The following is a 26,392-nucleotide window of genomic DNA, read 5'->3' on the forward strand; positions in this document are numbered from 1 at the left end:
CTAGGCTGCCAGCAACAGAAATTCTGGAATATATAGTAGATATAAGGGGCAGCAAGATATTTTTTTTAAAAATATGTTTTATTGATTTTGTACAGAGAGGAAGGGAGAGAGATAGAGAATTAGAAACATCGATGAGAGAGAGTAATCGATCAGCTGCCTCTTGTACACCCCCTACTGGGGATATGCCCGCAACCAAGGTACATGCCCTTGACCGGAATCAAACCCAGGACCTTTCAGTCCCCAAGCCGACGCTCTATCCACTGAGCCAAACCGGTTTCAGCAGCAAGGTATTTTTAAATCTAAGGCTAGAGGCTGAGGCTGCTCTTCCTCACCACAAATTTCTATTTCACTATGTTAATTTATTAAGTTTAAAATACTAGTAAGTACAATCCTTTTAAGGAAAGGCCTACATTAATTACTCAAAGCAGCCAGCAATACTAACTCCCTGTCATTGTAACAGTTGCTAAATACTGTCACTCCACCCTGTGGGATAGAAATAAAGATACTCTTAGCAAAACCAATACATGCAGAACTCAGAAATAGTTTCCAGTTTAGGCACACCAAGGGCATGTCTACAATAAAAAATAACACTCTAAAACAGATTACTTACAACTCCAGAACACTTTAATTCTAAAGAGCTTTAATAAATGAAAAGCCCCAAGTTTCCAAGGTCCGTCAAAAAGGGAATGAATAATCAGTCTCAACAGAGCTGGGGGGAAATGTTTTAAAGAAGGGGGAAAAGTGAAGGTTGATAACCATTCTCTTTCAAAAATAAAACACTCCTTCCACTCAGAATGTCACTTAATATAAATAGGCAGGAGGAAAGTAACTGTCATATTTGCCTTATATACACTATTGGGCACTTTAATGCAAACTTAGCTATTTAGGAATGACTTGCCAAAACATTGAAAAAGTGGAAGACTTCATCCTTGTCATAGACAGCCACTTCGGTGGAACATTCGGTGCACATAACGGGGTGATAGATCTCTCCCACTTCTGTCTCTGCCTGCTTTGCAGCATCTTCCTGGTTAGCCCGCATCTTCTTATGGCCTCGCTTTTTCTTCCTGTTCTCTGGGATTTTATATCTTAGAACCTCCTCTTTGTTGACAGAACAATTCATCACAAACATTGCTCTATACTGAGTTTTGTATGATTCATGCCTAAAAGGGAAATAAAATAGAGAATGTATATTTATGTTTTATTTTCATAGTTATCCATTTAGATAAAATATGACACCAAAAATTACTGAAATATCAACCAAAGTAAAGACATGAGAACAAAATGGGAAACTTAAATAGATGTTAACAGCTTTTTTAAGAATAGGAAGAAACTTGTTAATAGATAATGGTGCATAAGTAACTTTTACCTCAGAAAAAAAATTTGATTTGCTCTTCAAACTTAGGAAGATAAGTTGTAGGAAACTTGAAAGGTAATATTTAAATAATCTTTGACTGTTTCTATTGGGACCTGAAACTCTGCCATCCTCTCATTACAAGTGGTGCCATTCTGGTCACCATTTCAGTAAAAGCTAGTTTTAAAAGCTTAAGGTCCCGGGTTTGATTCCGGTCAAGGGCATATCCCTTCCTCTCTGTACAAAATCAATAAAATATATTTTTAAAAAAATTTTTTTTTTAAAGAGCAAAGCTGGCCGAAACCGGTTTGGCTCAGTGGATAGAGCGTCGGCCTGCGGACTCAAGAGTCCCGGTTCGATTCCGGTGAAGGGCATGTACCTTGGTTGCGGACGCATCCCCAGTAGGGGTTGTGCAAGAAGCAGCTGATCGATGTTTCTCTCTCATCGATGTTTCTAACTCTCTATCACTCTCTCTTCCTCTCTGTGAAAAATCAATAAAATATTTTTTTTTAAAAAGAGCAAAGCTGGAAGCATCACACTTCCTGATTTCAAACTATAATATAAAGCTAGAGTATAGGAATGGTAAACAGTACAGGATGGCATAAAAATAGATCCATAGATCAACAGAACAGAATCAAGTGAGAGCCCAGAAATAAAGCCACAACATATAACCAATATTTGACAAGTAAGCCAAGAATATTCAATATGGAAAAGATAAGTCTGTTCAATAAACAGTATTGGGAAAAGTGGATGTTCACATGCAAATGAATAAAACTGTACCCCTATTATACACCACTCACAAAATTTATTTTAAATGGATTAAAGACTTAAATATAAGGCCTGAAATTTTAAAACTCCTAGAAGAAAATGGGAAAAGCTTCTTGACCTTTATCTTGGAAATGTTTTTTTTTTTAACGTAACAGCAAAAGCACAAGCAATAAAAGCGAAATTAAACAAGCAGGGCTACATAAACCTAAAAAGCTTCTGCAGCCGAAACTGGTTTGGCTCAGTGGATAGAGCGTTGGTCTGCGGACTGAAAGGTCCCGGGTTCAATTCCGATCAGGGTCATGTACCATGGTTGCGGGCACATCCCCAGTGGGGGTTGTGCAGGAGGCAGCTGATCGATGATTCTCTCTCATCGATGTTTCTAACTCTCTATCCCTCTCTCTTCCTCTCTGTGAAAAATCAATAAAATATATATATATTTTTTGAAAAGGCTTCTGCATAGCAAAGAAACAATCAACAAAATAAAAAAATAACATGTAAAATAGGAGAAAATATTTGCAAACCATATACTATCTGATAAGGGGTTATAGTAAAAATATACAAGGAACTCATACAACTCAATAGTAAATAACAGCCCTAGCTGGTTTGCCTCAGCGGATGGAGTGTCAGCTTACAGACTAAAGGGTCCCAGATTTGATTACAGTCAAGGGCATAAGCCCAGGTTGCGGTTCGATCTCCAGTAGGGAGGGTGTAGGAGGCAGCCAATCAATGACTCTCTCTCATCAATGTTTCTAACTCTCTATATCTCGCCCTTCCTCTCTGTAAAAACTCAATAAAAATGTATTTTTAAAAAATAAAAATAAATATTTTTTTAAAAAGAAAAATACCGTTGGGTGAGGATTAAAACATAAATAAAGCCTTAGATGGTTTGGCTCAGTGGATAGAGCATCAGCCTGCGGACCAAAGGGGCTTCTGTTCAATTCTGGTCAAGGGCATGTGCTTGGATTGCAGGCTCCTCCCCGGCCCTGGTCAAGGTGAGTGCTTCTCTCATATGGATGTTTCTCTGTTTTTCCCCCTCTCTTCCACTCTCCCTAAATCAATAGAAATATATCCTTGGATACGGATTTTAAAAAATAAATTGATAAGTAATAAAAATGTTTTAAAATATATACATATATATACATCCTTTTTTAAAAATCATAACAAGTAAATAAATAAAAAATATTAAAAAAGAGAATAATCTCATTTTAAAATATATACTTTTAAAAACTACAATGAAATACACCTGTTAAAATGGCTATTATCAAAAAGACAAGAGTGAACAAAAGTCAGCCGAAACCGGTTTGGCTCAGTGGTAGAGCTTCGGTCTGCGGACTGAAAGGTCCCAGGTTCGATTCCCGTCAGGGGCATGTATGTTGGTTGCAGGCACACTCTCTATTCCTCTCTCTTCCTCTCAGTAAAAAATCAATAAAATATATTAAAAAAAAAAAAATTTAACAACAGTGAACCCTTGCACTGTTGTGGGAATGTAAACTAGTACAGCCTCTATGGAAAACAGTATGGAAGCTCCTTAAAAAATTAAAAATATGCCGAGATCGGTTTGGTTCAGTGGATAGAGCGTCGGCTTGGGGACTGAAGGGTCCCAGATTCGATTCCGGTCAGGGGCATGTACCTTGGTTGCAGGCACATCCCCAGTAGGGGGTGTGCAGGAGGCAGCTGATCAATGACTATCTCTCATCGATGTTTCTATCTCTCTCCCTCCCTCTCTGTACAAAATCAATAAAATGTATTAAAAAAATTTAATAATATAACTACCGTATGATCAGCAATCCCCCTTCTGGAGATATATATATATATATATATATATATATATATATATATATATGCTAAAGAAAATAAAATCACTATCTCAAAGAAATATCTGTACTCCCACCACAGCCAGGTAGGTGACCATGTCAACATTAACAGTCATAAATCGTGTTGATAAATTGTGCCCTTGATATAATATGATGAAAATGACACTTCACCTCTGTGGTCTTCCTACCAAAAACCTACTGCAGCATTAATTACAGTAGTTAAGACATGGAAACAACCAAAGTGCCTATCAACAAATGAATGATAAAGAAAAATTGGTAAACACACACAATGGAATATTATTCAGCCATTAAAAAAGGAAGCCCTGCGCCGAAACCGGTTTGGCTCAGTGAATAGAGCGTCGCTCTGCGGACTGAAAGGTCCCAGGTTCTATTCCGGTCAAGGGCATGTATGTACATTGATTGCGGGCACATCCCGGGGGTGTGCAAGAGGCAGCTGGTCGATGTTTCTCTCTCATCAATGTTTCTAGCTCTCTATCCCTCTCCCTCTCTGTAAAAAAAAAATCAATAAAATATATTTTTAAATAAATAAATAAATAAATAAATAAAAATTAAAAAGGAAGCCCTGGCCGAAACCGGTTAGGCTCAGTGGATAGAGCGTCGGCCTGCGGACTGAAAGGTCCCGGGTTCGATTCCAGTCAAGGGCATGTACCTTGGTTGTGGGCATATCCCCAGTGGGGGGTGTGCAAGAGGCAGCTGGTCGATGTTTCTCTCTCATCGATGTTTCTAGCTCTCTATCCCTCTCCCTTCCCCTTTGTAAAAAAATCAATAAAATATATTTTTTTTAAAAAAGGAAGCCCTGCCACTGTGACAACACAGAGGAACCCTGAGGGCATTATGCTAAATGGAATAAGACAGACAGAGAAAGACAAGTACTGTATGATCTCACTTATATGCAGAATCTAAAAAAACTGAAATCATAGAGAGAGCAGACTGGTGGTTGATGGGGAAGGGTGAATAGGTGAAAATGTCAAAGGGTACAAATTTCCAGTTATAAGATGAATAGTTCTGGGGATGTAATGCACAGCATGGTGACTGATAGTCAACAATACTGTACTACATACTTGAGAGTAGCTAAGACAGTAGATCTTGAAAGTTCTCACCACAAAAAAAAAGAAAAGTGATAGATATGTTAACTAACCTTATTGTGATAATCATTTAACAATATACTTGTATATCAAATGATCATGTTATACACTTTAAACTTATATAATGTAAATTGTATCTCATAAGTCAATAAAACTGAAAATTTTTCATTTTTTTTCAAATGGTCTAGTTGACAATAAATTAAATATTCCAATGAAGTACTCTTCAACAGCAAACTTGTTAATGGTTAAAATAGTAAACTTTATGTTACATGTATATTATCACAATAAAAAAAAGAGTGTATGGAGAGATTATATCATTTCACAACATATACACAGTTTCACTGAATCCCTGTCAGTACTGGCAAGTGCTTCACTTTACACTACTTGTGACAGACTATGCATAAACAAAATTATTACATAAAGATTAACCATGTAACGCCAAGGATATACGAGAACAGAACATTACCAGAATTCCTGACTACCTCAAAAGTCTATTTTGTTTTTATTGTTTTGTGTGTATGTGTATATTGTTAGCCTTTATCTGTTACCTTTGACAATCAAGACACAGTGTGGTCATACAGGCAGGGCAATTCAAGACAGCATCACTATTTGGAACAGGTTGTTGTGGTTGGCGTGGCCTCTGTATTCCAAAACCATGGTATCTTAAAAAGAAAAAGAAAGTAGGGGGAAGACATATTAAAACCAGAACTTGATTTCTAATGCAACTCTCCAATAAAAGTAATCAGTAATCCTCAGAAGATTGGTTAATTCTAGGAATGGGGCATACAAGATGAACCTGGAGCATCATGTAGTGCCAGAAAGGAAGGAAGTGCTAAGAGAAGAAGAAAAAGAAAAACCTGCCCAGCTGGCTTGGCTCAGTAGTTGAGAGTCAACCTATGAACCAGAGGATCGTGGTTTGATTCCTACCCAGGGCACGTGCCTGGGTTTGGGGCTCAATCCCTTCTGTGACGCATGCAGGAGGCAGTACATCAATGAGTCTCTCCCATCATCGATGCTTCTATCCCTCTCTCCCTCCCCCTTCCTCTCTGAGATCGATAAAAATATATTCAAAAAAGAAAAAGAAAAACACAAAGCAGGAGTTATGTCAAAGGGACACAGGAGCCAACTGAAAGCACTTCCAATGGCCAAAACTAAAGCAATTAATAAAAAAAAATAAAGTAGTATTGGATTTTAACTCAAAGTGTAAGTTCTCCTGAGTCCATGCTGATATAAATGATCCTATCTAATAAAAGAGTAATATGCAAATTGACCATCATACCAAGACACAAGATGGCTGCCCCCATGTGGACACAAGATGGCCACCACAAGATGGCCTGCAGGGGAAGGCAGCTGTGGGTGACCAGGCCTGCAGGGGAGGGCAGTTGTGGGTGACCAGGCCTGCAGGGAGGGCAGTTAGGGGTGAATGGGACAGCAGAGGGAGTTTAGGGGGACCAGGCCTGCAGTGGAGGGCAGTTGGGGGGGGACCCAGGCCTGTAGGTAGAGCAGTTGGGGGGACAAGGCCTGCAGGGGAGGGCAGTTGGGGAGAGGGGGACCCAGGCCTGCAGTGGAGGGCAGTTGGAGGGGGACCAGGCTTGCAGGGGAAGGCAGTTGGCGGGGACCAGGCCTGCAGAGGACAGCAGTTGGGGGGGACCAGACCAGCAGGGGAGGGTAGTTGGGGAGGACAAGGCCTGTATGGGAGGGCAGTTGGGAGCCAGCAGTCCTGGATTGCGAGAGGAATGTCTGACCACAGGAGCTCTAGATTGAAGAGGGTGCAGGCTGGGCTGAAGGACACCCCCCGCCTCCCATGAATGAATTTCATGCATCGGGCCTCTAGTTGAATACATAAATGAGGACGAATAGACAAATCTCCCATACAGAAGAATTACAAATAACTTATGAAGATATTCTCCCCTCATAACACCCTACTCAAGTTTGGGCTGCACAGTTGACTTCTTTCCAAGAACCACAGTATGTAAAGAGGTACCTTTATAGTAGAGAGAAACCTGAGAAACACTACCCAACCAAGATGATTAATAGTCATAAATCATAATGACAGTATGTTTCCTTGATAATGTGATAAAAATGCTACTTTGCTTCTTTGGTCTTCTCCAAAAAACCTGTATAATCCGTCTAATCATGAGAAAAACATGAGGCAAATTCCAATTAGAGAGGCTTCCTACAATATACAATCATGCAGCACATAACATTTTGGTCAATGACAGAACACATATACAATGGTGATTCCATAAGATTATTAAGGAGCTAAAAAATTCCTATCACCTAGTGATAGGAGCTAAAAAATTCCTATCACATAGCCATGGTTACGTTGTAGTGCAATGTATTACTCAGCAACAAGTTACTGTTTGTGGTTATGCTGATGTAAACAAACCCACCACATTGCCAGTAGTACAAAAGTATAGTGCATACAATTATGTACAGTACATAACAATTGATAATAAATAACTATTGAATATGTCACTGGGCTATATATTTACTATATATACTTTTATCATTTTTTTGAGTGGACTCTTTCTACTTACAAAAGTAAAGAATATGCTATAAGACAAATGTGCCTTATGCTGGCTGCAGTTTTATAGATTTTATATTTACCAAGTTTCTTTTTTTCTTTTTTTACTTTTTCATTAAATTTATTGGGGTGTCATCTATAATAATAAAGGCATAATATGTGAATTAGATCAGAAGAAGCCAGGGCTGTGAGGGAAGCCCGGGTCCCGGGTCCCAGGTGCTGGTGGCTGGAGGGAAGCCTGGACCCTGGGTGTCAGAGGGAGGCTGGTGCTGGCAGCCAGGAGGAAGGTTTACTCTTGCACGATTTTGTGCATTGGGTCTCTAGTTGGTTACTAAGATTATATAGGTTTCAAATGTACAATTCCATGATACATCAGCTGTATATTGCATTGTGTACCCACCAACCAAAGTCAAATCTTCTTTAACAACATATTTGACCACCTTTACTACCCCACCCCTCTGGTGACCACCACATTGTTGTTTGTGTCTGTGGGTTTTTGTCATTTGTTCATTTGTTTCATGTTTACCATGTCTCTTGGTAGCACCCTGCTGGTCCCCGAAAATATGCCTCATTCGTGTGTATGCAACATGGAGGTTCAATTTAACTGCAACAGGTTTCCAAAATAAAAATCTCCAGAAGAGACTTGCCTTGGAACTCTTCCCACTGGAGTCAACAATAAAGACTTGGTTAACCAGGCCCGGAGCAGCGGCTGCCAGGCTGGGAGCGGCCAGGCCCGGAGCAGCAGCTGCCAGGCTGGGAGCGGCCAGGCCCGAAGCAGCCGGGTCTGGTTGCCAGGCCCGAAGCAGCGGCTGCCAGGCTGGGAGCAGCCAGGCCCGGAGCAGCCGGGTCTGGTGCGGCCAGGCCCGGAGCAGCGGCTGCCAGGCTGGGAGCGGCCAGGCCCAGAGCAGCCGGGCCCGGAGTAACTGGGCCAAGAGCAGCCGGGTCAGGTGCGGCCAGGCCTGGAGCAGCAACAGCCAAGTCCAGAGCAACTAGGTCGGGAGCGGCAGTGGCCAGACCCGGAGCAGCTGGTTGTGGAACGAACCAGAGCAACAGAGGCCAGGCCCGGAACAGCCAGGCCCGGAACAGCTCGCTCTTCGCCTGCCCCTGCCCCACGGCTGCCTCTCAGACATGGCTGGAAACTTTTGTCGGAACTTGAGGGTCTGCTGAATCAAGTGATGAAGGCTTAGATCTGGATGTGTTGAGTTAGTATAGGGCTGGGGTGTTGATCTGTGAGTGCCTTGGGTGGGGCCTGGATGAGGCTGGTTGACCTATTTGGAAAAGTCTTTTGTGTGAAGTGTATCATTGGGCATGTGGAGGTATTATTGATATGAGAAAATGCTAAGTAACAGATTTACTATCTGAAAAGGGACTTAGTATCGGGGAAAGGGAGGGAGGAAGAGACTGAACATAAACTGTGCACCTATGGATGAGGACAATGGGGGATGGGGAGGGGGCGGAGGGTGGGGTGGTAACCTGGTGGAGGGGGTAAGAAATGAGGAACCTTTGTAATAATATGAACAATAAAGATGGATTAAAAAAAAAAAAAAAAAGACTTGGTTAAGGAACCAAAGAATCAAATCAAGGAAGCAGAGGCAGCGGCAGCAGGTATCACTAAAGCAACCAAATCAGATTCTTCCAGCCAAGAATGTGCCCACCTCACCCGCAGCATCAACCAGTCCTTCTTATTCCCATAGCTCCCTTCCACCTCTGCCTGTAGGCCCTTCCAATTTGGCATGGAACTCACCGAAGGTCCCACAGTGATGTCCAAAGGCAAGATCCTCAATTGGAGAGGCTGAAGCCCTCAGTTCCTGCTTAGTTCCCTGATACTTATATCATAGAGCAAATCATGGAACTGTACAGTTTTCCTGATGAGGAGGAAATGTCTGACTTTCTTTCCACTGTCTGTATCAGTATCTCACCCATAGGTCCCAGCTAGAAGAAAAGGGTTCTTAGCATCTTTGCTGATGCACTTTAGGTCTGTTGTTTGGATAAACCTCATCCAGTATGACAAGCTGAGGCGATTCAGCCTACAGCCTCAGAAACAGCCTGGGATTCCAGAATCCCTCCAGTATAAGTGAACTTTGAAGGTCTCTGACCAAAGCACTAATAAATACCAGATTGTACAGGAAAACATCTTCTTGTATCTTGGTACATGCTTCTCTTCTTTCCTTTGCATACTTCTTAACCCAAATATCTGGGTCAGTATCATTTATTTCCATGGAAAATTAAAAATGAGTTTTCTGTGATATTTTGCTACCTATGAATTCTCCTAAGATTTATATGGCTTACCATCTTTAAGTCTTTTATCCATTTTATTTTTGTGTATGATGTTAATTTGGTGGTCTATATATATGCCTAATTTTCCCATCATCATTTACTGAAGAGACTGTCTTGTCCATTGTATGCTCTTGCCTCCTTTGCAAAATATTAACTGAACATAATAGCTTTGGTTGTTTTCTGGTTTCTCTGTTCTGTTCCACTGGCCTATATGTCTGTTCTTGGGCCAGTACCATGCAGTTTTGAGAACAGTTGCTTTGTAATATAGCTTGATATCTGGTATTATAATCCTTCCAACTTTGTTCTTTCTCAGAATTGCTATGGCTATTAGGGGTTTTTTTTTGTGTTTTTTAAATTCCATATAAATTTTTGAAGAGTTTGTTCTAGGTCTGTGAAATATGACACTGGTATTTTAATGGGGATTGCATTGAATCTACAGCATTGCTTTGGACAGTATGGACATTTTAATGATGTTGATTCTACCAATTCATGAATACAGTATATTCTTCCACTTGTTTATATCTTCCTCTATCTCTTCAATGTCCTGTAGTTTTCTAAGTGCAGGTTTTTTACCTCCTTAGTTAAGTTTATTCCTAAATATCTTAATTTTTTTGTTGCAATGGTAAATGGGATTTTTTTTTCCCTTTAGTTTCTCTTTCTGTGAGTTCATTATTGGTATATAAAAATGTTGTAGATTTCTAGGTGTTGATTTTCTATCCTGCTACATTGCCAAATTCATTTATTAAATCTAATAGTTTTTTGATAGAGTCTTTAGAGTTTTTATGTACAATATCATGTCATCTGTAAATGATGACAGTTTTACTTCTTTTTTTACCAATTTGGATGCCTTTTAGTTCTTCTTGTCTTATCACTACGGCTAGCACTTCCAATACTACATATCTCATAGCAATGGAAACTAAGAAAATAAACAAGTGGAACTACATCAAAATATAAAGCTTCTGCACAACAAAAGAAACATCAACAAAATAACAAGAAAGCCCAGTGCATGGGAGAACATATTTGCCAATATGACATCTGATAAAGGTTTAATCTCCAATATTTACAGGGAACTCTTGCAACTTAACCAAAGGAAGATAAACAATCCAATCAAAAAATAGGCAAAGCACCAAAACCAGTTTGGCTCAGTGGATAGAGCATCAGTCTGTGGACTGAACTGAAAGGTCCCAGGTTCGATTCCAGTCAAGGGCATGTACATTGGTTGTGGGCACATCCCCGGTAGGGGGTGTGCAGGAGGCAGCTGGTCGATGTTTCTCTCTCATCGACATTTCTAACTCTCTATTCCTATCCCTTCCTCTCTGTGGAAAATCAACAAAATATATTTTTTTTAAAAATGGGCAAAGCACCTAAATAGACACTTCTCAAAAGTGGATATATAGACGGACAAGAGACATATGAAATAATGCTCAAAGTCACTAATCATCCAAAAGATGCAAATCAAAATGACAATGAGATGCCATCTCACACCTGTCAGAAGACTATCATCAACAAATCAACAAATGATAAGTGCTGACGGGGATGTGGAGAAAAAGGAACCCTTAAAAACTGCTGATAGAAAAGCAGACTGGTGCAGTCACTATGGCCTTCCCAAAAAAATTAAAAATGGAACTCCCATTTGACCCAGTAATCACACTTCCAGGAGTATATCCCAAAAACTTAGAAACACCAATCAGAAAGAATGTATTCAGCCCTCTATTCATAGCATCAAAATTTATATTTCAGGTTTGGAAACAGCCTAAGTGCTCATCAGCAGATGAGTAGATTAAAAAACTATGGTACATCTACACAACAGACTACTATGGTGCTTACCATTCACAACAGCATGGATAGACCTGGAGAGCATTATGCAAAGTGAAATATAAGCCAGTGCCAGTCAGAGAAGGATAAGTATCACATGATCTCACTTATTTTTGAAATATAGTGAACAATGTAAACTGATGAACAAAAATTAATCCGGAGACATAGAAACATTGAACACACCATCAAACCTCAGAGGAAAGGTGGGGAGGGGAAGGGGAATGGTAAGAGATCAATCAAAGGATTTGCATGCATACATATAAACAACTTATGGATACAGACAGTAGGGGGTGAGGGCATATGCTGGGGAATGGGTGCGGCCAGGGAGAGGACAATAAGGAAAAAAAGGAGACATATGTAATACTTTCAACAATAAAGAATTTAAATTTTTTTTTTTAACTATGCTGCCCTGACTGGTTTGGCTCAGTGGATAGAGCATCAGCCTGAGAGGTCCCAGGTTCGATTCCAGTCAAGTGCATGTACCTTGGTTGCAGGCATATCCCCAGTAGGAGGTATGCAGGAGGCAGCTGGTTGATGTTTCTCACTCATCAATGTTTCTAACTCTCTACCCCTCTCCCTTCCTCTCTGTAAAAAAATCAATAAAATATATTTTTTAAAATAATAAAATAAAAAATTTAAAAAAATTATGCTGACCCCTAGCCGGTTTGGCTCAGTGGATAGAGCATCGACTATGGACTGAAGGGTCCCTGGTTCCATTTGGTCAAGGACACGTACCTTTTGTAAGGCAATGTTCAAAGTACTGTCTTACAGTTATAATAACATTTAGCCACTAAAAAAGATTGAAAGAGATAAATGGTCACCTACTATTACTCCACTACCAGTACCACCACCTCCTCTTTCACTGTTTAAAGCAAATATGTATATGGGATTCGATTTTAGTTAGGCAATGTCCAAAGGACTTCCAGTATATTAACTTATTTAATCTACTAGAGGCCGGTTACACAAAATGTGGGGAGAGGGGGGTCCCTCAGCCCAGCCTGAGCCCTCAGGGGATGTTCAGCTGCCAGGGATCAGGCCTAAATTGGCAGTCGAACATCCCTCTTGCAATCTGGGACGCTGTATGCACCAGTGACCATACTTTTCATACATATGCAAGGCATCTTGCTGTTGTATGGGCACCTACATTTTTTTGTCCTGATTATAAAAGGATCATGCACCTACATGATCCTTCTGAGGCAGTTGTATCATTTTCGCTATCTTATGGGTGGGAAAACTGAAGAAGAGAGAAGTAATTGTTTTCTCACAGCTAAAAGTGTCAGAATCAGGCCGAAACCGGTTTGGCTCAGTGGTAGAGCCTCAGCCTGCGGACTGAAAGGTCTCAGGTTCGATTCCGGTCAAGGGCATGTACATTGGTTGCAGGCACATCCCCGGTAGGGGGTGTGCAGGAGGCAGCTGGTCGATGTTTCTCTCTCATCGATGTTTCTAACTCTCTATCCCTCTCTTCCTCTCTGTAAAAATTCAATAAAATATTTTTTTTTTTTAAAGTGTCAGAATCAGCCGGGACTGGTTTGGCTCAGTGGATAGAGCCTCGGCCTGCGAACAGAAAGGTCCCGGGTTCGATTCTGGTCAGGGGCAGGTATATTGGTTGCGGGCACATCCCCAATGGGGGGTGTGCAAGAGGCAGCTGGTCAATGTTTCTCTCTCATCAACATTTCTAACTCTCTGTCCCTCTCAATTCCTCTCTGTGTAAAATCAATAAAAAAATATATTTTAAAAAAAGTGTCAGAATCAGGGCTGACCACAAAATATGCAATAGCCTTAGCAAGTTTTAATTTTTAAATCTAAGAGACTATTCCCAATATAGAGGATAGGTCCCTAGGCCTAGCCAGCAATCAGGGCCATCTGTGGGGCGACCAGCAGGCAGCCCTCCCCCACCCGGGGTGGGGACAGCTCCTGCGTTGAGCATCTGCCCCCTGTGAGGTCAGTGCACATCATAGCAACCAGTTGTTCGGCCATTCAGTCGATTTGCATATTAGGGTTTTATTGTATAGGCTAGGCTATCTCTGAAAGAATATGCAAGAACCTGGTCATTGTGGTTTCTCAGGAAAGGGAGTCTAGGACAACTAGAGTCTGGCTTAAGGACTTAGTTTTTACTGTATCCTTTTATATTGCTTTGAAATTAACATATACATTGTATCAACTTTAGCATTAAAATTCCTGGACCCCCCCCTTACCAGAATCAAAACTTCCTAGACTACAACTCAAGGGTTTGCATTTCATTCTCCCTAGGTAATTCTGAAGCACAGCCAGGTTAAGGAAGCACTATTTAATAGTGGCAAGTTACCTAGTTTTTATTTTATGACCTATCAAATTTGAATATGAAGTTTCCTCCTGAAATGATGAAAATGGCTGGAAATTAAATAGAAGTGTGAATATATTCAATGTCACTTTAGTGTGAATATATTAAATGTCAGTGTATTTCTCTCTCATCGATATTTCTAGCTCTCTATCCTTCTCTCTTCCTCTCTGTTAAAATATATATATATATATATATATATATATATATATATATAAAATATATGTATATTTTTTTTTTAAAAATCAACTTTCTGACTTTCTGACTGAAATTTGCTTTATTTTCAAAATCAAGTATTCAGCAGTTTGTTCTCAAACTTCTTTATGTACATCTATATAAGCATACACATATATATTCAAAATGTGAATATAGTGAGATTAGCTTCATTTTTCTTAATACATTTTATTGACTTTTTACAGAGAGGAAGAGAGAGGGACAGAGCTAGAAACATTGATGAGAGAGAAAATTGATCAACTGCCTCCTGCACACCCCCCACTGAGGATGTGCCTTCAACCAAGGTACATGCCCTTGATCGGAATCGAACCCAGGAACTTTCAATCCACAAGCCAACGCTCTATCCACTGAGCCAAACTGGTTTCAGTGAAATTATCTTTTAATCATGTTCTCTAAAGATTCTAAATATTAAATTTCAGTTCTTACCCTCTTCTCCGTGCATCAACCCAGGCCTGATCTCTGTTATCTTTTTCAGGATCATATAGTAACTCATCATTTGTTAGAATCCTGTGTCGTTTCTTCTTTTTTCTCTTGGTCACCTGTGCTAATTTAGAAAATGTTAAGGATATGGCTAAGTATCATGTCCAAAGTTCACACTTTTTTTTAATCCTCACCTGAGGATATTTTTTCCACTGATTTCTAGAGAGTGGAATGGAGAGGGGAAAAGGAGAGGGAGGGAGAGGAAAGGGAAGGAGGAAGAAAGAAAAAGGAAGGGGAGGGGGAGGGGAAGGGAGGAAAGGGGAGGGGGAAGGGAGAAGGGGGGAGGGAGAGGGGGATAAGAAGGGGGGAGGAGGGATGAAGAAAGCGAGGAGAGGAAGTACATCAACGTGAGAGACACACCAATTGAAAGCCTCCTGCATGCACCTCTACCTGGACTGGGGAACATGCAACTGAGGTACTGCCCTTGACTGGGAATCGAACCCAATACCTTTTAGTCCTCAGGCTGACACTCACCATGAACAAAACCAGCCAGGATTAAAGTTCATAACTTTTTAATACAGTATGAAGAATCCCATTTCCTAAGCTTCATATTTTTTCTATTTATATTTTCTCTTTTTTTTAATTTTAACTATTCCTCCAAGTACAGTTCTTGCCCAATTAGCAAGGCATTAAAAAGAAGATGACAGCCCTAGCTGGTTTGGCTCAGTGGATAGAGCGTCAGCCTGCGGACTGAAGGATCCCAGGTTTGATTCTGGCCAAGGGCACATGGCTGGGTTGTGGGCTCAATTTCCAGTGGGGGACATGCAGGAGGCAGCTGATCAATGATTCTCTCTCATCATTGATGTTTCTATCTTTCTATCCCTCTTCCTTCCTCTCTGAAATACATAAAAGTATATTTAAAAAAAGAAGAAGATGACAGAGGAGGCAAAACTGTTTTTTCACTGAAAACTGGTATCTCAAACTGGTATTTAAATAATGAAAATTCTGAGTCCAAAAAGGCTACTCAAAGCAAAACAAGAATAGAAAATATTTTTGACATCTAAATTCTCTACAAGTTCCCATTTATAAAATGCTACTAAAATCATTAAAAAAAATTTCAAGTGAATGGAAAAAAAATATGGTCATCTACATACACTAGATTTTTAAAATGTACTTGAACACATCAATATTTAATAATATATAAAATTATTTCTTTACCAAATAAATTTATTATTTGTGTATTTCAGTGTAGTTACTGATATAGTAAATTAGTTTTGGATCTTGTCAATATATTCATCTTCACTCAAATTTTATACAAAACCAATTCCAAAAAATAGAGGCTGATTTTTAAAAAATAATCCCTAGCTGGTTTGGCTCAGTGGCCAGAGCGTTGGCCTGCAGACTGAAAGGTTCCAATTGAGGGCACAGGGCCTGGTTGTGGGCTTGATCCCCAGTGTGGGGTGTGCAGGAGGCAGCCAATCGATGATTCTCTCATCACTGATGTTTCTCTCTCTCCCTCTTCCTTCTTTTCTGAAAGCAATAAAATTATATTTTTTTAAAAATCGAGTTAGGGAGAATTCTGCAAGGGAGGTAAAAAAATATAGAAATATTTACACGCGTGAAAACAAATGTTGCTGTGCTAGGGAACGTGAAAGACAGGGGGCCAAGAGCCCAGAGCTGAAACACTCTCCCTGTCCTGAGATGGCCTAGGCAGTGCCAGTGTCGGTCCTCATACGTATGCATTCCATCTGTCCTTTTTTTTTTTCTTGTGGTATACAAGGTTATATATATTTCAAGATGTACAACATTACAGTTCAGTATTTGTGCCACATCTGTTCTTATTCATCAATCCTGCTTTTGTTTTCACATCAGCAGCCTACAATTTCTTTGAAAGAAATCAAACACAGGGAAATCCTAATGCAAAATAATTCCTAGGTAAACTTTTCTTCATAAAATATAACTCCTAGACCTGGTAAACATTTTACTTACCGGTTTTGTCTTCATCCTCAGAATCAGAATCAAAATATATATCATCATAGTACTTTGTGGAAGCTGTTCCAACTTTCCCATTTCCTGAAGACGAACCTGTTCAAACCATAAGGGAAGTTTTCAGACTAAATCTTACATAATTGACAAGAAAAAAATCTCCATATATCCTTCCATCACTTCAAAGTAATACCAACTCATTCCAATCTCATTTGGATGGAAAAATATTTTCACATCAATGACGTACTATTAAAGATTGGTGCCCCATGCATTAGAGAGCTGCCCCTCCTGATTAAATGTTCCAGATGACAGGATTATTTTTTTCTCTACCTTCCCACAAATCTAATTAAATAGCCTATTTTCAGGTAGCCAGCATACATATCTCTACCTTTCAGTCATGCAATATACTGTGGAGAAAAGGGAAAAAACATCTTAGTTTTTTTTTTTTTTTCTTTGGTTTTTTTTTGTGTTTTTTTTCTAATCAACCTTTATTGTTCATATTACAAAGGTTCCTCATTTCTTCCCCCCTCCACCAGGTTCCCACCCCACCCTCTGCCCTTTCCCCACCCCCATTGTCCTCATCCATAGGTGCACAGTTTATGTTCAGTCTCTCCCCGCATCCACCAAACATCTTGTTTTAAAGGCACTTCAGGGGAGAGTAAGAGCTCTACAAAGAGGCAGGGAAATGACTCAAGGACTCATTTGTGCCTAGTGCTATGACATTATCTATACTTATGTCATCATATGCCTGCATCCTAATTCTTCCTCTTAAAATCTGCTTTTGCTTTTATTACTATCATATACACTTTCTTATCAGCTAATACATAGCATATCAACATGGAAATCAATGCTGAGGAGTCCTACTATCAGAAATCAGTGTTTGAATCAGATACAGTTTACATATGAAAACAAAGTGTTTCATCCTATATAATAAAAGAGTAATATGCAAATTGACCAAACAGCAGAATAACCAATCACTATGACATGCACTGACCACCAGAGGGCAGATACTCAATGCAGGAGCTGCCCCCTAGTGGTCAGTGTGACAGGGGGAGCACCACTCAGCCAGAAGCTGGGCTCATGGCCGGCTAGCACAGCAGTGGTGGTGGGAGTGCTAAGAATGTCCAACCGATGGCTTAGACCCACTCCCTATGAGGGCATCCCCTAAGGGCTCCTGGGCTGCAAGGGGGTACAGTCTGGCCTGAGGGACCCCCCCATCCAAGTGCATGAATTTCGTGCACCAGGCCTCTAGTTACTTAATAAAATAAGATAGAAATTTGTGCTGACACATCATTTAACCTGCCATATCAGTGCTATCGGGTCTAGTAATAATTAATGTCGTTTTTAACATTCGTTTAAAATCTTGCTTGGCGTTGACTTGTATTGACATAACCTTCAAACACATTGTATCTACAGAACGTGTGAAGTGCAATTAACAAGTTTTGCTTGAAAAAGTGTGTGTTTGGTTTGGTTTTTGTTGCAAAACTAGGGCTAAGAAGATGGCGGATGAAGAGCATATTCGGCACTGCATGCTTTACGAGTTCCAATTAGGAAGAAAAGCAAGTGAGGCTGCAAAGAACATCTGTAGTGCTCTTGGTCAAGATGCAGTTAGCGCCAGAAAATGCCAGCGTTGGTTTGAGAAATTTCGCGAGGGAAATTTTTCGTTAGATGACAAGAGTGGTCGAGGCCGTGTGTCCAATTTTGATCAAGAAGCTCTTCAAGCTCTTTTGGTGCAAAATCCTCAAATTACCCAACAAGAGCTTGCGACAACTTTAAATTGTTCACAAAAAACAATTTCCAATCAATTGCGTGCACTTGGCAAAGTCCAAAAGTTTGGACAATGGGTTCCTCATGAGTTGACCGACAACAACCGTAATCAAAGAGTCACAATTTGCAGTTCGCTACTCTCTCATCAAAACCGTTTGCCGTTTTTAGAGCAAATTGTTACCGGAGATGAAAAATGGGTGCTGTATGTTAATTTGAAAAGGCGGCCTCAATGGTTGGACAAAAATGAGGCTCCGCAGCCCACGCCAAAACCTGACTTGCATGCGAAAAAAGTGATGTTGTGTGTTTGGTGGAATTTTAAAGGAATTCTTCATTATGAACTTGTACCATCTACCCAAACCATTACAAGTGCAGTGTATAGTGCCCAATTGGAAAGGTTAGCCCAAGCTTTAAGAGAAAAAAAACCCGCGCTGATTAATCGGAAGGGCGTAATTCTTCACCACGATAATGCACGACCGCATACTGCAAGAATCACTGCTGAAAAACTGCGCCAGTTGGAATGGGAAGTTCTCCCTCAACCTGCATATTCTCCTGATATTGCCCCTTCCGATTACCATTTGTTTCGTTCTTTGCAAAACTTTCTTCTTGGAAAAAAATTTAATAATGAAGAATGCCTCAAAAATGCATTGACTGAATGTTTTGCATCAAAATCACAAGAATTTTACAACAGAGGGATTAAAATGCTTCCTGAGTGTTGGGCACAAGTAGTAGAAAACAACGGCAACTATATTGTTGATTAAATTTTGTTGTATTGTTTAAATAAATTCTATTTTAAAAAGTATTAGAAAACGACATTATTACTAGACCTAATACATAACCCTAAATATGCTTCTATAAACCTGCTTATTTTTTTCTCCCAGGGTAAAAATTACGAAAAGAAATCATGCAAATAAACAGTATTAAATAATCTCTTTCCAATAACATAGAAAACTCTTTACTAGTCATCAAAGAAAACTATGCTCAGGTTGCCAAACACTTTATTCATTTACTCAATAAATATTGACTGAGTTGCCCTGGTCCATGTGGCTCAGCAAGCTGGGCATCATCCCAGGCATCAAGAAGTTGCTGGTTAGATTTCCAGTCAGGGCACATGCATGGGTTTTGGGCTCAATCCTGCGTAGGGGGCATGCAGGAGGCAGCCAACCAATGTTTCCCTCTCATTGATGTTTCTCTCTCTCTCCCTCTCTCTCTCTCTCTCTCTCTCTCTCCCTCTCTCTCTCTCCTCCTCCTCCTCCTCCTCCTCCTCCTCCTCCTCTCCCCCTCTCCCCTTTTCCCCTTCTCTCCCTTCCTCACTCTTAAAAAAGAGAGCCCTAGCTGGTTTGCCTCAGTGGATAGAGCATCGGACTGCATACTGAAGGGGCCCAGGTTCAATTCCAGTCAAGGGCACATGCCCAGGATGCAGGCTTGATCCCCAGTAGAGGGCGTGCAAGAGGCAGCCAATCAATGATTCTCTCTAAATCACTGATGTTTCTATTGCTCTTTCTCTCTGAAATTAATCAAAATATTTTTTAAAAATCAGTAAGAATTTTTTCAGAAGTTCAGCTTATCCCCGGTTTGGCTCAGTGGATGGAGCGTCTGCCTGTGGATTGAAGGGTCCCATGTTCGATTCCGGTCAGGGGCATATCCCCAGTGGGGGGTGCGCAGGAGGCAGCTGGTCGATGTTTCTCTCTCATTGATGTTTCTGGCTCTCTATCCCTCTTCCTTCCTTTCTGTAAAAACTCAATAAATTATTTTTTTTTAATTCAGCTTATCCATTCATATATATATATATATATATATATATATATATATATATATAGTACTTATTTATTTACTTACTTATTTACTGAGTACCTACTGAAGGTTCTGGGGACACAAAAGAGCACAAACAAGGTTCTTGCCCATATGGAGCTTGGAAAAATATCTTTATGGAAATCTAAAAGTTTTACCTGTTTCCAGGGAGGATAATTTGACCTCCATTGTTTTTATGGTAGAATTTAATTCAGCTTCCATTTCTTTTTCAAATTCATCTTCACTAGATTCACTTTCTCCAGTAAGACATTCTCTGATGAGTTTTCGTTTTTGGTCAGGAGTTCCATGTAAAAGCACATCCACTTCATCTTCAGAACTAATATAAATTTAAATCATAAAGAATATAAATATTAAAGAATTAAATTAACTTACTACTCCCACCATCTCACTGCCCAACAAGTTTAAGTGTATAAGGTTGCATTTATCTGGCATATTACATAGAGCTATTTTCACTTAATAGATCAACCATTTTTGCATATTTCCAAGTATATTTTTTAATGTTAACATAACACTTCCTCTTGTAAAAGTTGTACATTTATTTCTAGTTCTTTGCTATTAAATCTAGATAAACATCTTTGTATATATAACTTTATTTCCTTAGGATGAATATCTAAAATTAGATACTGCCAGAAGCCAATTACAGCATGTCAGCGGGGCTGTCATCTGGGATGGCTGAAAGGCATTTCCCCAAATCTGAAAAGGATGATTGCTCGCTGCCAGACAGTTCAGGGCATCTTAAGCTACCTGTTATTGCCTCCTACTGGCCAAACACCTGAAAAGCCGAAGGCAATTCCCCAATCTGACAATGGATTTGTGTACAAACCCTGGCCTTTGATGTGTATATCTCTGCCTTGCCTTAGGACAAATTGTGTTAATAAAAAGCAGGGGGTACTGAGACAAGGAGAACTTAGTTCCTTTAGCTAAGTCCTCTCTAACTCTCCCCAATATACCTTTCAAAATTATGTTTCATCTCTGGGCTATTTAATTTACACACAGCCCCTTCTCCAGATTTCTGAACCCTTCTAGAGGCTGGAACAAGACCACCAGCGAGATACAAACATCTTTCTGACTTCTTTGATTACCACACTGCTTTCCAGAGGATTGCATCAATTCTAATTTTATCAGCAATGAAAAGTTTACTCCACCGTTTTGTTTTGTGTTTTTTTGTTTTGTTTTTAATATATTTTATTGATTTTTTTACAGAGAAGAAGGGAGAGGGATAGAGAGCTAGAAACATTGATGAGAGAGAAACATCAACCAGCTGCCTCCTGCACACCCCCTATTGGGGATGTGCCCGCAACCAAGAAAGAAAAATAATACATGCCCTTGACCGGAATCGAACCTGGGACCTTTTGGTCTGCAGGCTGACGCTCTATCCACTGAGCCAAACCAGTTTTGGCTACTCCACCGTTTAAAACTCAGGACATTTAAATTAAACCTAAAATGCCCATCTAATGTAGCTCAGTGGTTGAGTGTCAACCTAGGAATCAGGGGGTCACATTTCAATTCCAAGTCATGCCACATGCCCAGGTTTCTGGGCTGGTCCCTAGTATGGTGCATGCAGGAAGCAGCGATCAATGATTCTCTCTTATCATTGATATTTCTATCTCTCTCCCTCTCCCTTCCTCTCTGAAATCAATAAAAATTTATTTTAAATTAATCTTAAAATATGTAATATATCTCTAATATCTATATAAAATATTAACCATTACAATTTAAAAGGCACAGTGCTGTCAAAACTGGTTTGACTCAGTGGATGGAGCATCGGTCTGCAGACTGAGGGGTCCCAGGTTCGATTCCGGTCAAGGGCATGTACATTGGTTGCGGGCACATCTCGGTTGGGGGTGTGCAGGAGACAGCTGGTCGATGTTTCTCTCTCATTGATGTTTCTAGCTCTCTCTCTTTCCTCTCTGAAATCAATAAAAGTACATTTAAAAATAAAAATAAATGTGTTGCTCAGTGGTTGAGCATCAACCTATGAACCAGGAGGTCAGGGTTCATTTCTCAGTCAGGGTTCTATCTCCAGTGTGGAGTGTACAGAAGACAACCAATCAATGGTTATCTCTCATCATTGATGTTTCTATCTCTCTCTCTTTCCTCTCTGAAATCAATAAAAGTACATTTAAAAATAAAAATAAAAAAGGCACAGTGCTACAGAGAACTATAAAGAGAGATAAAACTAAATTATATCCCAAGTTCTCCTGAGCAATTTCTGCCAATTTACTTGGCCTTCTGTGCCTGGGTTTCCCCAGCAATAGGAATGGGACAAAATTAAACCAGATAATATCTGAAATGCCCAAAACAGTTCTAATACAGTCAACAGTACATAAATAATGCTCAGTTATTCATGGTCTATTCTTGGTTTTTGGTTTTCTATTTTTGTCTTCTAAACAATGCTTTTGAGCCTCTAGCAGAAAGTAAATCAGAAAAATCCAATTCACGCCGAAGCCGGTTTGGCTCAGCGGTAGAGCGTCAGTCTGCGGACTGAAGGGTCCCGGGTTCAATTCCGGTAAGGGGCATGTACGTTGGTTGCAGGCACATCCCTGGCAGGGGGTGTGCAAGAGGCAGCTGGTCGATGTTTCTCTCTCATTGATGTTTCTGACTATCTCTCTCTCTTCCTCTCTGTAAAAAAAAAATCAATAAAATATATATTTTTTTAAAAGTAAAAAAAAATTAAAATCCAATTCACAACAATCAATTTTATTTTTTTTTAATATATTATTTTATTGATTTTGTACAGAGAAGAAGGGAGAGAGACAGAGAGCTAGAAACATCGATGAGAGAGAGTCATCGATCAGCTGCCTCTTGCACACCCCTACTGGGGATATGCCCGCAGCCAAGGTACATGCCCTTGACCAGAATCGAACCCGGGTCCCTTCAGTCCCCAAGCCGATGCTCTATCCATTGAGCCAAACCGGTCTCTGCCACAACAATCAATTTTAAACCAAGATGTCAATACCTGACCCAAGATGTCAATGCTGCCAAGGTTGAGAAATCCTGATCTATTCTATATTCAAGTGTTTCCAAAGTGTGGAACATAGATTATTTTAATGAGTAGCAGAATAGATGATGACCCATTAGAGAAACTAAAGCCATTGCTAGCGGGAATGTAAAATGGTACAACCACTATGGAAAACAGTGTGACAGTTTCTTATAAAATTAAACATACAATTACCATACAACTCAGCACTTGAACCCCTGGGCATTTATCCCAGAAAAGTGAAAATGTATATGCACACAAAAACCTATACGTGGCCCTAGCCAGTTTGGATCAGTGGACAGAGCATTGGCCTGTGGACTGAAGGCGCCTGGTTCGATTCCAGTCCAGGAGCCACCAACCGTGGTCAGGGGCATGCAGGAGGCAAGCAATCAATGTGTCTCTCTCATCAGTGTTCCCTCTCTCTCTCCCTTCCACTCTCTCTAAAAATCAATGGGAAAAAATGTCCTCAGGTGAGGTTTAAAAAAAACAAACACCTATACATGAATGTTTATACCAGTTTTATTTACAATAATCTAAACTTGAACGATGTCCTTCAACAAGTTAATGGTTAAATGAGGAATATTACTCAGCAATAAAAAGTAAATGAACTATTAATACCTAAAAAAGAGGGGGTGAATCCCCAGAGAAGCACGCTGAGTGAAAAAAGCCAATCCCACAAAGTCACATACACAGAATTCCACTTACATGTTTTTTAAAAAAGACAAAAGTATAGAAATGGAGGACAGACTAGCAGTTACCAGAGGTTAAGTGGGGCCAGGGGAGTGGGAAGTGGGGAATATGAACAAACCTCATGCTGATGGAAATGTTCTGCAACTTGACTGTATTCATGTCAACATCCCAGTTGTGAGATTGTACTAGTTTTGCAAATGTGAGCATTGGAGGAAACTGAGTAAAGGGGACACAGTCTCTCTGTATTATTTCTTACAATGACATGTGACTCTATTTGTAAGAACATAATGTTTAATTTAAAAATTAAAACCCAAGGCAAGAGTGTTATTCTTTTTGCAAATTTTCTTCAATCTTTGGAATTATTTAAAAAGTCTCAGCATTTAGCACTGCTAGTCAAGGCAATCTGTCATGAGCCCTGCATATTCTTGTTGAGTATGCCAAGAATGCAAGGTTCACAAAACTCTTTACCTAGGCCATTTTTCAGGGTTGTTTGCAGGAAAAGAAAAAAAAAAGAGAAAAAAAACACCAAACTTGATGGATGAGGTGATGTCCCTTCCCAGGACAAAGAACAGGCTTATTTACTGCCTGCTGTAAAAGAGGTAAGATTCCAAGCTCAGGTGGTCCTCAGCCAGGATAGCAATCCACTGAATGTTAGCATCCATCTTGGTCTCTTTGCGTAACTTCTGTAGAAGTTAGGAAGAGCAATCAATACCAACATAATGTTCATGCTGCCTGCTATGCTGTGAGTTTTCTGTAACCCAGGAGTCTCAGATCCTCTGCCAGCTTCCACAAAACAGGGACATGGTATAAAATATTATCTTATAAAGAGGAGTAAAATCAAATCCTGACACCTCTCTAACACAATCTCCCTTTTTAAAACAAGCACCGGATTCAGAGCCTCAAGCAGGTAATACTGCCTTAAAGCATCGTTTTGTTTTCATAGTATTTCTTTTTTTCACTACTTTACAATTAACAACTGTCAGGATTATAAGCTTTCTTTAAGATATTTAACTACGAAAGTGTAAAGTGACTTAAAGAAAAGTGTTAAATAAGTAACACAAGGGAATATGGAGATGGCAACAGCAGAATAACTCAAATCCAGGAAACTCTCCTCTATTCCAATCAAACCGAATTACTAACTGAAGCCTATCTATACGCCCTGTAAGTGACAGGGCAGCCTGGACTCCATCCTCATTCCCCACAACAGAAACCTTCACAACAGCCTGGATCGCCCATGCCCAGGACCCTTCCCCAGGATAATGGAAGGAAGCACTGTGATTCCAAATAGGACAGTTTTACAGAAAGCTCAACCGGTTTGGCTCAGTGGATAGAGCGTCAGCCTGCGGACTGAAAGGTCCTGGGTTTGATTCCGGTCAAGGGCATGTACCTTGGTTGCAGGCACATCCCCAGTTGGGGGTGTGCAAGAGGCTGCTGATCGATGATTCTCTCTCATTGATGTTTCTAACTCTCTATCCCTCTCTCTTCCTCTCTGTAAAAAATGAATAAAATATATTTTTTTTAAATAATAAATAAATAAAAAGAAAGCTCAATCCGACAAAATGTCTTAAAGTTATAAGCAGGATCTGCTAGCAGCTCTAAAATGCCTTAAATTTGCCTGGAAATCTATTGCCAACAAAACTGCAAGTTTCCCTCAGGTAGGATTACGACCTTCCTTTTGGGAATTCCCACGAAAACTTCGTCGGTGCCTAGCTAAGATCGTTTTCTACAATGCTCTTCACAGATGCATGCTTATTTCCAAGATATATACCTTCCAAGGTATGTATATTATTTCCCCTACTATGCTGCAAACCTGTAAAAGGCAAAAACCTCATGACCGAGCTCTGTAGCCCAGAGCAAGCACATTAACAGGTGCTAAAAAAAAAAAAAAAAAAAAAAAAAAAAAAAAAAAAAAGCCTGTTCAATATCCTCTTATTTCTGTGTATGGCGTATTAGCCTTCTAGCTGTTCGCTTCACATTAAGTGACACGAGCCTTACAACACACTTAGGATGTAGCCATCACAGTCCCTTTTTGCAGATGAGAAACCGAGGAGAAGCGACTTGCCTTGGGTCACACTGCTAGTGAGCTGCAGAGGCAGGACTCGATCACTCGGCTTTTGGAGACTTACGCGTGATTCTACAACAGCCCCTTCCCCGCGTCCGTTCGGCCCCGCCTCCCCCGTGGCTGCGAGACCTCAGCAGACCCCCCACGGGCGACAGCGGGGCGCGACCGGGCCCGAGCCGCTGGGCCGAGGGTCCGCACAGGCCGGCCGGCCGGCCGGGGCAGCGCAGGGAGGAGGCCGCGGGCCGGGCGGAGCGGGGGGCCGGGGCGGGGCGGGGCCCACCTGCTCAAAGCCGGCTCCTCATCGCTAGGCTCTTCAACCGCGTAGGAGTCATAGTCATCCTGGAGCCGGTTCATGTCGGCCTCCGCACGCCCACACCGTCCGAAGACGGCCGCAGAGTACGTTTCCTCCCGGGCCCCTTCACCGGCGGTGCGCACTCCACTTCCGCCCGCACTTTCCGGCCCGCCCCCC

General features: G+C 40.6%; 1 protein-coding gene across 2 annotated transcripts; it reads right to left on the bottom strand.

The window, feature by feature from the left end:
• Positions 1-605: 605 nt before the first annotated feature.
• LOC118726566 (E2F associated phosphoprotein) lies at positions 606-26,392 on the bottom strand. Of its 2 annotated transcripts, XM_036451515.2 has the most exons (6): positions 26,204-26,391; positions 20,329-20,507; positions 16,619-16,714; positions 14,636-14,753; positions 5,588-5,701; positions 606-1,160 (listed from the first exon to the last, which is right to left on the bottom strand). In XM_036451515.2, the coding sequence occupies exons 1-6, from the start codon at positions 26,275-26,277 to the stop codon at positions 884-886; spliced, it is 858 nt and encodes a 285-aa protein (XP_036307408.1). In that variant the 5' UTR covers positions 26,278-26,391; the 3' UTR covers positions 606-883. The 2 variants fall into 2 exon arrangements, with proteins under 2 accessions (XP_036307408.1, XP_045441297.1); XM_045585341.1 differs by lacking the exon at positions 14,636-14,753 and having other exon boundaries at positions 1,062-1,160; positions 26,204-26,392.

Source organism: Pipistrellus kuhlii, unplaced genomic scaffold (genome assembly GCF_014108245.1).
Source record: "Pipistrellus kuhlii isolate mPipKuh1 unplaced genomic scaffold, mPipKuh1.p scaffold_m20_p_1, whole genome shotgun sequence".
Classification (NCBI taxonomy): domain Eukaryota; kingdom Metazoa; phylum Chordata; class Mammalia; order Chiroptera; family Vespertilionidae; genus Pipistrellus; species Pipistrellus kuhlii.

Excerpts from the sequence above, each read along its gene's own strand:
- LOC118726566 (XM_036451515.2), bottom strand. The coding sequence starts at position 26,277 with ATGAACCGGCTCCAGGATGACTATGACTCCTACGCGGTTGAAGAGCCT. Across the intron at positions 20,508-26,203 it reads GAGGAGCCGGCTTTGAGCAG|TTCTGAAGATGAAGTGGATG; the intron begins GTGGGCCCCGCC and ends AATTTATATTAG. Across the intron at positions 5,702-14,635 it reads GTTGATGCACGGAGAAGAGG|ATACCATGGTTTTGGAATAC; the intron begins GTAAGAACTGAA and ends TTTCTTTTTAAG.